We start from the raw sequence: 14,576 nt of genomic DNA, 5'->3' as shown, positions 1-14,576 counted from the left end.
TGTTAAACCACGCTGAAAAGCACACAGAAGCAAATGGGAATGAGCTGTGATTTCCTTAAAATAAATATTTCTCATGACTAATGACACAAGATTTGAATATTATGTTAGGGAATATGAAGGGATATTTATAATCGCTTCAAATGCAAATGTTGCCATTTTGTAAACACTACGAAATGTATTTTTCTATTTTTTTATTTTTTTATTTACAGTATTAATTTATTTTGACGGTTCTTCTTTTTAAGAACACGGGGTGGCGCTTTGGTGTTAATAGTAGTGGTACTCTTATTCTCATGAAGGTTAGGTAACATCCTAGGACTTTTATTCACAATAGAACGTTTAAATTGGGTCAGCAACGTTAGTGCACAAAACCATACGATTCTGATGTGTTAAATATTGCAACCAAACTTTGAATGGTGTTTTCTCCGTTTAATTTTGAAAATATGTATACATTCGTAAAATTATTCATCAGACTCCACATTCGAACAGCACACAATTGACTTAAATTCAGCTAGGGGGCGAAATTGCTCCTCGCGATTGTCTCAATCCAACGAAAACACCACATGTGCCTTCCACCACCCGAACACGAACAGATCACGTTTCTTTCTGACCAATCAGAAGCGCTGAGATCCAATTCTTCACGTTATAAATTTGAGTGAAACTGGTTTCTGGGGTAGAGGATGAGAGAGACTGAATCGGGATATTTGAAAACCCCTAACTGGACTCACCAGTTCCCCTTCTTCTATTTTAATTATAAATTAATTTCAGGTAACTGGCTGCCTTTAATCTTTTGAACATTTTTGACATTAATTTGATATTTTCGTGTACTTATGAAACTTGTGCTTTAGGGGATGTGTCATACTGAGTGATTTTTGGCTATTATATGCTTACTTTTGGGATGCTGTTCGACCTGTAGTATTTTCAGATTTCTCATTTAGAATGTATCATTCTTACTGTAAAAGTAGTTATCTAGTTTGCGAGTGAATTGTTACGGGGGTGTTTAATTTTATTGTGTAAATTCAGGGTGATGCAATATCGCTAGCTATTACTGGTGTAGCTAATGTAACCATGACTACATCAGTACTGATGGGGAAGTCCGTCTCCGTGTTCCCTACACACGGATGTTTATCGTAGTGTCTTTGCTACAACAGTTGGTCCTGTTAAAGAAGGCGTTGGCAGTCCATCGCTTATTTTAGTGGTAATTGTGTTGGAAATTGTGGCTATACAATTTTGTTCGAAATTGAAACCGCGAATCAACTGTTCATTTTGTTCACGTGCAAGTGCATGTCGCCTTTGTCTTTGTTGTGACGTTGTAGACAACTGAATATGTTCTAAAATGCATAAATGCGGATTCTCCGTTAGTCATTCGGGGTTAGAAACTAACCGTCCAGATTGTGTCTTGTGTATCAGACCTATCTCTAATATTTAGCCTGATCGGTTTTGTATTTCAAAGCGGGGTTATGCATTCGGCTGAGGATTCTATGTTTGTTTTTCCTAGGTGTCTTATAGCAGTTAAGATGGCCACTTCCGCCAGTTCCAGTTTGAGTAAAGCTGTGAAACAGCAGTACATGGAACTTCCCCAGGGGGATAAGGTTCAAGCAATGTACATCTGGATTGATGGAACCGGGGAGGGACTTCGCTGCAAGACCAGAACCTTGGATTCAGAGCCCAAGAGCATCGAAGGTAAAACGTTGAATTGTGCTGCTGGAACGTTAATTTATTTGTAAAATGTATGCCTTCCCGATCAGTGCATACACCTCACTTCTTTTGGATGTGGGGACATATTTGTAATTGTGTTAAATATAACCTAATTTAGTTGAAAGGGTTGACTTGTTTTTTAAATGTTAATTTGCTTATGTCTCGATCTGCCGAATAACATGCATTGTAGTTTGCCAACTCCAGTATTCCAAAACTGGTCTTGGCTGCCTGTAGCCTACGTTTATGTAACGCTGATCCCACTATTAAACTCCAGGGGAAACTATAACGAATCACTGGGGTTGGAACTTTCCATAGTTTGCTTAGCCTCTGCTACAGTGTAACTGGGTAATTACCCCAGTGAAATGTTCTTGTTTAAAGTTTTTAATTAGTTTGTCCAGAAACCTGCATGAATAGGACATGCACCGACTAGAGTACATAATTGCAGTGTAGAATAACAGACCCATATATATACGTTATCCTTCAACGGACTCTGGATAATGGCCTGCTAAATTAAAATAAAATTTTAATGAGCATACTTATGTTTGTTGCAAGTCTGTGCTCCATGTAACATTATTCCAAAAACTTCCTTATTGAATTGTCGCAAAGCGTCAAAGGCCCATTTGATCTTAAAGTGCTAACACTGGTGCCACAACTAGCATTTTTTTATTTTATTAATTATTGGATGTGCTGTTACGGAGGCAAACACCACATAATTGTACACCTCAAAGGCTTTGTCTGCTTTTATTTAAATGTCAATTTCCTTACCGTCGCAGAACTGCCGGAGTGGAACTTTGATGGCTCCAGCACATACCAGTCGGAGGGCTCCAACAGCGACATGTACCTGATCCCTTCCGCCATGTTCCGGGATCCCTTCCGCAAAGACCCCAACAAACTGGTCCTGTGCGAAGTGCTGAAATACAACCGCAAGCCTGCAGGTAAGGGATGAGCACCTGTTCGCCCTTTGATCACATTATCTGTGGACAGCTTGCTCCCGTTGCGGGCTCTGCGAGAGGATTTGGTGTGAACGTTTGCCATTTGTCCCGTGTCGTACCGTAGAAACCAACCTCCGCAAGACTTGCAACAAAATCATGGAAATGGTGGAGAATCAGCACCCGTGGTTTGGCATGGAGCAGGAGTACACCATCCTGGGCACTGACGGTCACCCCTTTGGCTGGCCTTCAAACGGCTTCCCGGGTCCCCAAGGTAAGTTTCAGTCTTATTCAGAAAGCTGACCGTGATGCTAGCACTGGCTTCTGTGGACTAGCGTGTTTGCTGCTATGGCATGCATTGCATCTGAACGGTTGGTGTTGTGCAGGTCCTTACTATTGTGGCGTGGGAGCGGACAAGGCCTATGGGAGAGACGTTGTGGAGGCCCATTACAGAGCTTGCCTGTATGCTGGGGTTCAGATCTGTGGCACAAATGCCGAAGTCATGCCTGCACAGGTAAGGACATCAGCTGTACAGTTTGCATTTTAACATCCTGATAAATCCCCGCAGGATGAATAAAATGTTTTGTTTGAATCCTGAGTACTGTGGGGAGCCTTGTTACCTCAGGGCTGCCCAACCCTGAGTGGGAAAAACTACAGGATGATAGATTTCCAGGAACAGGGTTGGGCAGCCCTGCATTAAGTACACCATTACCTTGCTGTTGCTCACATCAGCAGTGCGTTGACTTTCCGGTTCTCTTTGTTCAGTGGGAGTTCCAGGTTGGCCCTTGTGAAGGCATCAACATGGGAGACCACCTGTGGGCTGCACGCTTCATCCTGCACAGGGTCTGCGAGGACTTTGGCGTGGTGGCTTCGTTCGACCCCAAGCCCATCCCCGGGAACTGGAATGGCGCTGGCTGCCACACAAACTTTAGCACCAAGGAGATGCGGGAAGATGGCGGGCTCAAGTAAGCTCAGATCATACTGCAGAAGCAATACTCCCTTTTATAATTTAGAGGTAGAAATCCTTGCTACTTCTGAGCTAACCCTTTTCCCCTTTGTGCGCAGGTTCATTGAAGAGTCCATCGAGAAGCTGGGGAAGAGGCACGACTACCACATCCGCGCCTACGACCCCAAGGGGGGGCTGGACAACGCCAGGCGCCTGACCGGACGCCACGAAACGTCCAACATCCACGAGTTCTCTGCCGGCGTGGCCAACCGCGGGGCCAGCATCCGCATCCCGCGCACAGTCGGCCAGGATAAGAAGGGCTACTTCGAAGACCGCCGCCCCTCGGCCAACTGCGATCCCTACGCCGTCACGGAAGCACTGATCCGCACGTGTTTGCTCAGCGAAGAGGGTGATGAGCCTATGGACTACAAGAATTAAATTCCTCCCCAGGACTGAATTTTTTTCCCTGACCCCCCACCCCCACCCTCTTCTCACTCCTTTCCCTTCCTGATACATATTAAATCCCATGTGTTTAAAGGCTGAGAGGTCTTAACTAGTACTGTATGTTTGCTTTTAAAGATATTTTGAATTTCAGCTTCAGTAGCACAAAGTTGACTGGTCAACTTACCACGTGGAATTAAAATAATCGATCAATATCAGTTGTTCAGAGAGTATTCAGGGGGTGTGGCAGGTGGCATGGTTTGTCCTCAGCTTGATATCTGAACAGGGGAATGGACTATGAAGACTTGAAATCCCTTGTTGCGAGCTTTGCCTACCTTGCCCCTGCTGGGGTTAATGGAAAGAAATGGACACAAGGTTAGAGCAGCCATAGTTTAACTGCTTTGGAAGGTTGCTGAAATTTTCATTGTCATGGCTAGTTCTGTACTTGTGTATTGACCTGCCTTTCAAGCATGCTGATGTGACTAACACTAACAAGTGTACTGAATTGCGTTTGGATTCACTGGGTTGTGTACGGTACACTGAAGTAAGGGTCCAAAAAAAAAAAAATGCATTTGTTTTGTGTAAATGTGGGTCTCTTGTCTACGTTTTGTAGAATTCCTATCAAACTGAACTTGATTGCTTCTCCCTGATGTCTGGCGTTTTAGACTTTGGCACCTGTTTGGTAAATCTTGAGTTGCTGAACCTGGTGTTTTTTATGAAAAATAATAAAATGTTTATATTTTTTACCACGACTTTCGCCTCTGACCCTTTCCTTGAACCGAAGGACAAGTTTGCTTTGAGTACTGTTGTCAAGGTGACTCGACTGGCAGTACTGGAGATGAATGGGAAATTAGCACTGTACTCATTCCTTGCTTCAGTGTAAACCGTAATTCTGTATGTTGTGAAGACGAGCCTTCGCAGTAGCCAGACCTCACTTACATGTGTGTTTGGATAGTCCGACGGCCTCATGAACTGCCAAGAGCGTTCTTTTACCAATCGCCTAGTACGAGGAGTTTAATTCAGTGAATTTCACTCAAATTGCAAAATTGTACATTTGAAATGGACTTTCCCCACAGTCAAATGACAGTGTCTACATAGACTTGTAGCTTACTCTAAAGACTGGCTACTGGGATCAATGTACTATGTAGCTAAAATGTTTTGACCATAACTTGAGTATGGGAACTCTTGAAATGAGTGGCTGATTTTGTCTCCTTACTCTGGGGCAATTGTTACCTCTTTTTAAAACAATGGACTGAAATGGTGTGGTGACACATTCTGCTTTGAATTTTACTGAACTTTTCCAAAATAGTTAGGCATTTAATGCATTTAGAAATAAGACTTCTTGAAGGCTTTAGAAACACTTATGAAAGTCTACAAAACTGATCCCTAAAGTAAAAATCCTGAGCTGTTTTTTTCCATAAGGCCTGTTGGTATTTAAAAGAAATTTAGAGATTTTTTTTGTTTTGTTTTTTCCAAACTACTTTGCCCCTCAAGTGAACCAGAATAACCAGGAAGCCACATTTCCACTGAGAGATACAGTTAAATTGTTTATTCATGACGGCCTTGTTCTTAAGGAAACCATACAAACAAGACTTTGTTGAATGGTGCTGTTGCTCGCATATGCCCAGTGAAGAAATTGAAAAATGACTACAGGCCAGCTGAAACTGCCTTCATGCCGTCTGCTTGGCTTGCGTGCTAAGCAAGAGTCCGTGACATCTTGTTAGCATCTATGACATCACAAGACGATATTAGATTAGAAGTTCCTCTGGCTGAAAATCCTGTGTCTGAAAGCATGCGTCATCTTAGTGAGGAAGTGAAGAAACCTACTTTTCTTGAAATGCAGTGACCCATCTTTGCTCAAATTAAACCTTATGATAAAATACCAAAGAAAGATTTACGAATGGCCTCCTCAAACTAACTAAAATGAGTAATGAATTTTTTGTTTGATTAAATGGCGGCCTATCCCTTATTGCTAATATCTGAATTGCTTCATTGTGGATTTGTTGCTAGATATTGATTTAAAAATTGTCTTAAGTAGTTTATTAATTTTGACCAATTAGTTGTGCTTGGTCATGAATATGCATGTGGGTCAGTAACTATCGTTACAAGAGTAAAGTTTTGCCATTTTCTTAATAATAATGTCTGAGGAAATATTATCGATTCAATAAATGCATTCACAACTGCAAGTAAGAAATATTTCTTCACAGATCTGTCTGAGGATCCTGTCACTGCATATTATCAAAGCATAGTTTTGCCTCAGAGCTTAGAAAAGCTGTCTCAGCCTTTCATCTTTACAAAGCTGAGTAGTTTCCCTGCTACATGTCCAGACAATCAAAGATTGCACTTGGGAAATGTCTTAAACTAAATCTAATTGTTCTGGGTTTCCATAACTGCAGTGCCTATAATGCTTAAGCGAACCAGACACATAGCACATTATGGCACAGTTATAGGTTTTTTACTCATAAAACATATTTGTAGTTTTGCATATATTATTCCTTTAAAAAAAAAAAGCCTTTGATAGAGTGTGGGTACATGACATTTACAATAATCAAAATTATATAGGCCTACAGGCCTTTTCTGCAACGCATCAGTGGCAATCATGCATTCCTGGAATTAATTACAATTAATTTAGATCCTATTTCTAAAGAATAGCATTCAGGTATTAGAAAGCTTACAAATGCTTCTAATGGAAGCTGCACCCTGTTATTCTGCTATTTTAAAAATCACATGTTGCTATCCTGGGCCAAAGCCTACTGGATTGGTAGGGTTGTGTGATGTAATGAACTGGAGCATTGTGCAGAAGGAATTACTAAATAAATGTGATGACACGGATATTTTTAGTATAGTCTATGCACAGCACCATCAACAAAGAATTATTTCAGTCTTTCATTCATTTTGTGTTTTAATGTACAAAGAAAGGAGAGATAAATGGCAAAATGGCTGACAGAATTCACAGACACTCACTCAAGACAAAACAAGCTGACCAGGCAAAAAAAGTAGATTTGAGCCCTTGTCCAAACCCTTAACCTCTCTTCGCCTTATCATTAGCTCTACGGCTTTTTGCAGACCCCATATTACCTTGATCCAAACAGACTGTTGAAGTACATAAGCATAAAACAGAGCCAACCAAACCTGAAATACACTCTATAACATGGAACTCAAGCCCAAAAACATTACTGTTGTTTTTCTCAGGGTGGATCTGTCAAGACAAGATCATGCTTTTTGTAAAAGAACAAAAAAAAAAACCTCTGAACAAATCCTCTCCACAGGGTAAAAATATTTACTCTCACTAGTCCCCTCTCTGTCCAGCAGGGGAGGGGCCAGCAACTTTGTTTTGGGACCTTTTACCTACATCTTCGTGCCTTAACAACAGAAAAGGAACACCGCTCTGTGATTGGTCTGGGGAAACCTAGTCAGCCAATGACAAAACATAAGCAGCCTCAATCTTGTTGAAGAGGAGCACAAAGTTCCTCAGCAGTGAGTGGCAACTTCTTTCAGTTTCCATTATCTCGATCACTGGGTCTTTACAATGTATTCAAAAAAGAGAGAAAATAGCATGCCTTTCAAAAGTTATACATATATATATATATATATATATATATACACTGTATATATATATATATATATATACACTGTATATATAATATATATATATATATACACACATATATACTGTACATATATATATATATATATATAAACATTAAAGCTATATGTATAATATAAATACCAAGCAGATTTCTTTGCACAGATATAAGGAACAAGCTCATAACTCAAGATATAGTCGTAAACCTCACTTAAAGCCAACAGATTATTTTGCACTGATGTTCACGCATTTTAAAATGAAATAATTTCATTAACATTTGCTGTTAAAATTTAGGCACTAAAGTGATCTAAGATTGTTAACAACTAATCTGATTCATACTAGAAAGACAATATGTGAGTATACCTTACACACTTCTGCGCAGCTACCGCAATGGGTTAAGGATTGTGTGATGGTTAGTGTTTGTGCCTGTGTATCCATCCATCTTAGTTAGTAAAGCATGACAGCAATCGCTGTTTAGTCCCTTTAATACTAACTATATCATTGACAATGCAAGTTCTTGCTATGGCATGAATATGACTGTTCTCACCAGGGTCTTGTTGTGCATCCAAACCAGGCAGCGACGTGTTGGCCTGTTCATACCAGATTTTATCACAGTGATAAAAGAACTACATAAATGGTATATTCGGGGGTTTGCTGTGATAAGACAGTGATCGGGTTAGCGAGGGTGTGCCATCATAAATGACTCTCAAGAGTATGAAGGTACACATTTGTGACATTTCTGGGCATTTGTCCTGCCTTGGTCTCCCCAGCACGTGTGCATTGTAAATGCATTACGAAGAAGAAATATACAGCCCTGAGGTGAAACATTAGATATACTGTGACAGATCACCCTTCAGATACACAAACAGAAAATGAGCACTACATTGTATTACACTGCCATCATTTCAACGCTCTTTATTACAACAGAAATAAAGGAATTCATTAAATGGAATAAAATCAGATCAGCTTTTGGATTGATGTTTTTGACAACTGACTACTGGTTGTAACGTAATCTGTGGGAATCTGCATTTTCCAAAAGTGGAAGACGCCAGTGAGCTAAACTTTACAACAAAAAAAAAAAAGTTAAATTATTGATCAGGGCCGGGAATTTTAATGATATCAGCATGCTGCGGTGTAGTAAAACAATGCTTTTTTTCCCCAATAATCAATTCTTTACTGGTCACCACCCTCAATCCAATCTCCTTCCATTCCGTCACTTGAAAGAAAATAAGCTGAAAATAGCAAATGAGAAGCGAACACACCTTAGTCTCCGTTGGTCTGATGACGTGTCAGCCAAATCTGTTTCTGCTTGCCAGACATGGCATTCCGACAGCCAATAAGCCAGGGTGTCTCCTACCACAGGTCACATTACGCAATAAACCTTAGACATTCCGAACATTTATGTTTCCTTACAATGGCAGTGTTATTACCGCAACTGTAGCGCAGTATAACGAAATAAGGATGACCGTGTGAGACAATAAACAGTCACAACTACTTTACACCAGGCTGGCCAGTGGAAGACGGGCTCCCCCTCTATAGCCGGGTTCCTCTAGATACTTATTCCCATTGGGGAGTTTTTTCTCACCACCGTTTGAGGGTTTTTCTCCCCACTGGGAGGTTTTACCTCACATGCCTAGTATTTGGGGGTTCAGGCCTGCTGTTGTTTGCTCGTTTTGCCCCCTTTCCTGCCTTTCCACTCTGTAAAGCGTCTTTGTGACAGCTCTCCGGGAAAAGCGCTATACAAAAAATATTGAATTTAATTGAATTTAACGGACAATTATTAAAACCTTGCACTGCCAAGATCAATCAAAATGTACAGACAGTGCTCAACATGTCCGTGTAGCATTTCTGTGAGAGAACCTTTTAAATATGTTATATGTTCCCCCCATGACTTCTGAAACAAAGACAAGCAAAGCAGTTCTGTTTCAGTCTTAATTGTGCCTTAATTTGCCTGCTTGGTAGCTGCGTGGCCTATATAAAATCTAATTATTTCCAGAATTATTTCTATTAACAAGGGAAAGCAGCTTCTTGCGCCAGGTGCTTAGTCTTTCGTAAGATTATCTTCACACCGGTGTTAATGGCATTGAATTAAGAAGGCTAGCTGTTTATTGGTAATGTGTACTGAAGAGATTACTGCAGTTCACAATGCCTTGGCAAGCTACCGGCTGATTGTATAACTCACAATAAAAGGGACATTGTGTAATGTGCTCATATCTTATTTGATGTTCTTACTGTATTTGATGTGAAATGATTAGACTGTTGCCCTTACCCTTTAAGATCACACAGCTGGAGGTCATATACGGAACATTATAATGGGGCCTTCAATGATGGCTTTTGCATCTCTGGGAAAAATAAATAAATAAATAAATAAATAAATAAATAAATAAATAAATAATACATCTTGTAAACAGTATACATTGCCACTATTGAGCCATTCAAACCAGATGCTAAGCAGGTAATAGGTCATTGGTTCCAGAAGCACTGAATTGGCTCCAAATTTCAGCTGTGGGCCAATGTCTAAATGCAAGGGAATAGTTCTGCTTTGCTGTGCTTCCCTCTTAGGAAAGACTGAGATCAGCGAAACATCAGCCGGAGACATGAACTCAGCAAGCATTTAAAAAAAGCAGCAACGTACAAGAAACAGGATGCACGCACAAGGAAAAAACTGCTAGCAGTCAATCTCAGTGCAAATAAAAAAACCAGGAACTTGCCAGACACCTCTCCCCCAGCATTCTTACATTCTTGAGAAAACGTGATTCATGCAGGTGTCGCTGTATGGACAGAAAGAATGTCACTTGCGTGGCATGTGCTGGGCTACTGTGGATAGTCTTTCACGTTGGTCTTTTGTGGGTGGAGAGGTGAGTCAAGACTGGTTACAGGAGAGGCAGAAAAGAGGTGAGGTCGCATTTTTTTATTTAACATTTCACTTTAACCAGAGTACTCACTTTGCGATAGACATGTCTTTTGCAAGTCAACTCTGGAGCCAACATGTCTGGATGGTGGGAGAAAACCAGGGAGAATCTGGAGGATGCCTATGCGAGAATGTGCATTCACAACGGATCCGGGATCCAGCAGGCCGGGACTAGAACCACAGACCTCCTTCTTGCACGACAACAGCGCTACCCCCAGCGCCACCGTGCCGCCCGTAAAAGCATTACCAACAGGGCTCTTCCGCCCATCTGCTGGTGCTGCCTCATTCATATCTCTGACACTTATTGATTTATCGCTTCTCACTCACGTTCCATTCCCAGCTTGCACCTTCGTCTCTCAATACCCCTCGCCGCCATCTTCACTGAACCAACATCATACCATTTATTTTTTCTTCCTCACCATGCACACATTGCGTTATGTTTATATGAATAATGTGTGAGTAAAACAAGTTTTTGTGAACATGGGCTGTTGGCTCTTATTAAGAAAAGGGGAAATAAAATGTGTTTGTTGTTGCTACCGAAGAAGGAGATAATTATCTGCTTTGTGCAGAAAATTGCCCTTTTTACAGTAAGGGCACACAGTAGTCAGACAAGACTTAATTGTTCTCATACATTATTCAAATGCATTTACACTGGAGCTGTTGATCTAGTTTTTTTTAATAATCTACACAATGTAATAGCAATGCATGATTTCATTGTTGTACTTAATTGGCCCTTTATTTTCCTTAATTTGTTTTTGAATGGCTGAGGAGTGGACGTTCATTGTCGTTGTTGACTAAGCAGGTTGCTCTAACCACCCGGCCGGTTTAGCTTGCAGCAGTCCCGTAAGCGTCACATACCACGCAGATACTTCACGGTGCATCCCCAGCACAAGTAATTAATACCGCAACCTTCTATCCCTTTACAAACTATGAATAACATCCACCCAGTTGAAGAAACAGCAACGGGGAGGGTAGATGCAGCCCCGTTGCCACGACGACGACCGGAATGCACAGGCTCCGCCAAGATCGCGCCAGTATGGTACGGGAGAAGATACACGGGGGAAACCGCTGTTATGTAACGAGACAGCTTGCTCTCTAGTTCGGACTCACGGACGGAGCCAAGCGCTGAACCGTAGACAAAGGCAAGCCCCGAGATCGACAGCGTGACAGTTATTACGAAATTGCTCAATCTTCCATACAGTTTTAAAAAACGCATTGTACCAAAATATTAATTCGGTGTGATGGCAAGCACGTGGTTCTGTTTAAACAGACAATGCATGTAATTCATGACACGGCCATAATGTTCGTTTCGCGATCAGTATTTGCATGACCTTTCTGTTATATAACACACAGGCCGACAATTTCAGTGCAACCCCTCACATTATCTCCTTCACTCAACAAATGGCAGAGCAAATATAGTCAAAAGTGTCAACTGCAGTTAAAGTAGGCTACTGTGCCGTGTGCTTGGGCAAATATTGTGCGCAAAGCAGATAATGATCTCATTATTTGGTAGCAACGATGTGCATAAACGAACACATTTTATTTTCTTTTTCAAACTGCCCATGTTCACAAAAACGCCTTTTATTCCCATGGAAAACGGCTGGCAGGGATTACCGTTTCCCGTTGAAAAAGCAGCATCAGCAGGGAAACGCGTCTTTGACAGAGGGTCTCTGTTTACAGACTAACGAGCCGCTCACTGCTCCTTCCTTCCATCCTGTAATCCTGTCAAAGCAGCCATGAATTGACCAGAGCAGTTTGAGAATTTTAACATTGGCTACTCTCGCTTGCAGTGACGAAGCCATAGACCGTGTAAAAATAGTACGAAGCATTCGGCCACCAGGTCAAAGCACTAGCAGTTAATATTTCAGCCTTCTCTCTAGGGTGACGTCACTAATGTAAATACGAATACACACTAACGCATATAGGCTATAGGTCATTCATTGTGTGAATGTGTACATATTTGGAAATTGTTTTTTATTACTCGTTGCTCGGTGAGAAGGAAGTACAAACACCTGTATCTTCACAGAAGGAAACCTAGTCCTTTGTGAGTTAGTAGGCTACATCAACCTCTAACGGCGGTTTTACTGAAGTAACAGTGTTCCAGACTCCAGCGAGAGCATTTTTCTCGTTATTTACGTAAATAGATTAAAGCTGCATCTTCTGTGCTTCTTATCTAATCAGGCCTGATTTGCCTGCGCCGCCACGGACCGTTGCTATTTGTCTTTCATTGATTTGACGTTATTTATCCGAGCTGATAGTTTAAGCTCTTGTTCACCCCTGATGGTGCTAACACGCCACATCTGACGCCCGTGAACCCACTTTACAAAGGGCTAAATCAGAGGCACGCGCTTTGTAATTTTGCAGGGCCAGTCGATATGAGCTAAGAGGACTTCTGTAAGTAGCAGTGGGCAGTAATGAAACCTTCATTTCCCTGCACTGTCCCCCCAGCCCCATGTAGCTGGCTGGGGGGACAGTGGAGGTTGGGGAGTCACTGGCCCAGAACACACAATGTTGGTCCAGAACACAACCCTTGTGAGGTCATAACCCCCTCCCTGCTGACTAGTACCACCCTTCTTGTTGTTTGTATTATTGTTGTTTTTGCACTTGTACGGTACTGGAATATCCAGGACCAGAGGCCTGGAGAGAATGATAATACATTTTTGCTTGGGGTAAAAAAGATAATATTTTTTTCTGTCTGATATCAGTGCTAAATGGAACAAAAACAAAAAATGTATTTTAAAATTCTCTAAAAATAAATATTCTGTTTTAAAATATGTCAAAGGGCATGTTGGCCAATGCAGGATCCGTGCATTCTGTGCATGACCACTGTCTAATGTTACACAGAGAAAGAAGAAATTTTAGCATCATTCAATTTTCTGGTGACTTGTATCATTTAAGTTGTTGTTTGAATTGTGTGTGTGTGTGTGTGTGTGTGTGTGCGCGAGTGCGTGTGCTTGGGGTTTCTCGTTTGAGCTGCAGACTTATTATTTCCACTCCTTTATTCTATCCACTGCCCCCTCCCTCACTCTGATATAAGCCTGGCTTCTCCCTCCCCCCATGTAGCACATAAGCCCCTGGACTGGCTGAGGTCCGTGGTGTGATTGTACTGAGGTTGGGTCCTATCAGGCCTGACTCTCTCACCTGCGTTCTGATTGGCCGGTCTATGCTGTGACACACTGACACATTTCCGTGTCGACAGTGGCAGTGACGACTCTTTCTTCTGGCGAAAGAGCAGGAGAAACCGGAAAAAACTGGTACTCTGGAAATGTGTGTGTTCCAGAAGGTAATCCAGCAGAAACTGGTTGATTTTATTTATCCCACAGTAAGTCTCTATATTGCAGCTTCAAAAATATATGCAACTTCAGTCTGCCTTGATAGTTATATATCTTCCAAATGATTGAAAGATATGAAGAAAATGGAGAAAAATCACTTCCTAATCCTGAACCTCCCAGACCTGGTTTTAGGAGAATTCTGACGGTGTACCACGTGTGCACTGTGATGAATGATTATAATTTGCAACAGGCAGGCACTAGGTTCCATTGGGGCCATTCTTAAAGACCCAGCTAAAAACTCACCAGTGTCAACAGTTTTTCAAAACATCCATCATGTGGAAAAAACACAGAGGCCTGGACAATGCAGAATGCCTTTTCTTTGTTCAAGAACTAGATCCTTTTGTTTGTGGTACCATTACAGTGGAACGGTGGGTCTAAACGACAGCATGAACCACCCTACCCATGAAAACACGGTGTGGCCTGGTCCTGCAGAGATCATCATCTCCACTTCATTGTTTTCCAAAAATGAATCATATTACGAAGTACTTCCCGAAGAAGTGAATCATGCCTGTCCTCAAAAAAAAATGTCCAAATATCCAGGGAAATGTTTCCAGCTTATCTTACAAATTAAATCATGGTCAAGTGAAGAATGTGTAAAGGGGTCATAGTACAGATGTTAAACAAGGCTTGTATGTCTAATTCAAACAAACGTGGTCTGTGCATTGTTACTTTCTGTGGTGGTTCATGTGCAGCTATTTCTTGGAATTCTATTACTTTTTTAAACCCACCCAGCTTT

At 41.5% G+C, this 14,576-nt stretch overlaps 1 protein-coding gene across 2 annotated transcripts; it reads left to right on the top strand.

The window, feature by feature from the left end:
- The first annotated feature begins 620 nt into the window (after nt 1–620).
- glula (glutamate-ammonia ligase (glutamine synthase) a) lies at nt 621–4,763 on the top strand. 2 transcript variants are annotated; one of them, XM_035421499.1, is made up of 7 exons: nt 621–765; nt 1,496–1,680; nt 2,469–2,630; nt 2,752–2,898; nt 3,011–3,138; nt 3,390–3,589; nt 3,690–4,008. In XM_035421499.1, the coding sequence occupies exons 2-7, from the start codon at nt 1,515–1,517 to the stop codon at nt 4,006–4,008; spliced, it is 1,122 nt and encodes a 373-aa protein (XP_035277390.1). In that variant the 5' UTR covers nt 621–765; nt 1,496–1,514. The 2 variants fall into 2 exon arrangements, with proteins under 2 accessions (XP_035277390.1, XP_035277392.1); XM_035421501.1 differs by lacking the exon at nt 621–765 and having other exon boundaries at nt 1,515–1,680; nt 3,690–4,763.
- Nucleotides 4,764–14,576: the final 9,813 nt, after the last annotated feature.

This window comes from Anguilla anguilla, chromosome 6 (genome assembly GCF_013347855.1).
Source record: "Anguilla anguilla isolate fAngAng1 chromosome 6, fAngAng1.pri, whole genome shotgun sequence".
NCBI lineage: Eukaryota > Metazoa > Chordata > Actinopteri > Anguilliformes > Anguillidae > Anguilla > Anguilla anguilla.
This window is presented reverse-complemented; position numbering and strand designations above follow the sequence as displayed.

Coding starts and splice junctions, on each gene's coding strand:
- glula (XM_035421501.1), top strand. CDS start 1,515: ATGGCCACTTCCGCCAGTTCCAGTTTGAGTAAAGCTGTGAAACAGCAG. Junction 2,631..2,751: donor ATACAACCGCAAGCCTGCAG/GTAAGGGATGAG, acceptor GTCGTACCGTAG/AAACCAACCTCCGCAAGACT. Junction 3,139..3,389: donor CCGAAGTCATGCCTGCACAG/GTAAGGACATCA, acceptor CTCTTTGTTCAG/TGGGAGTTCCAGGTTGGCCC.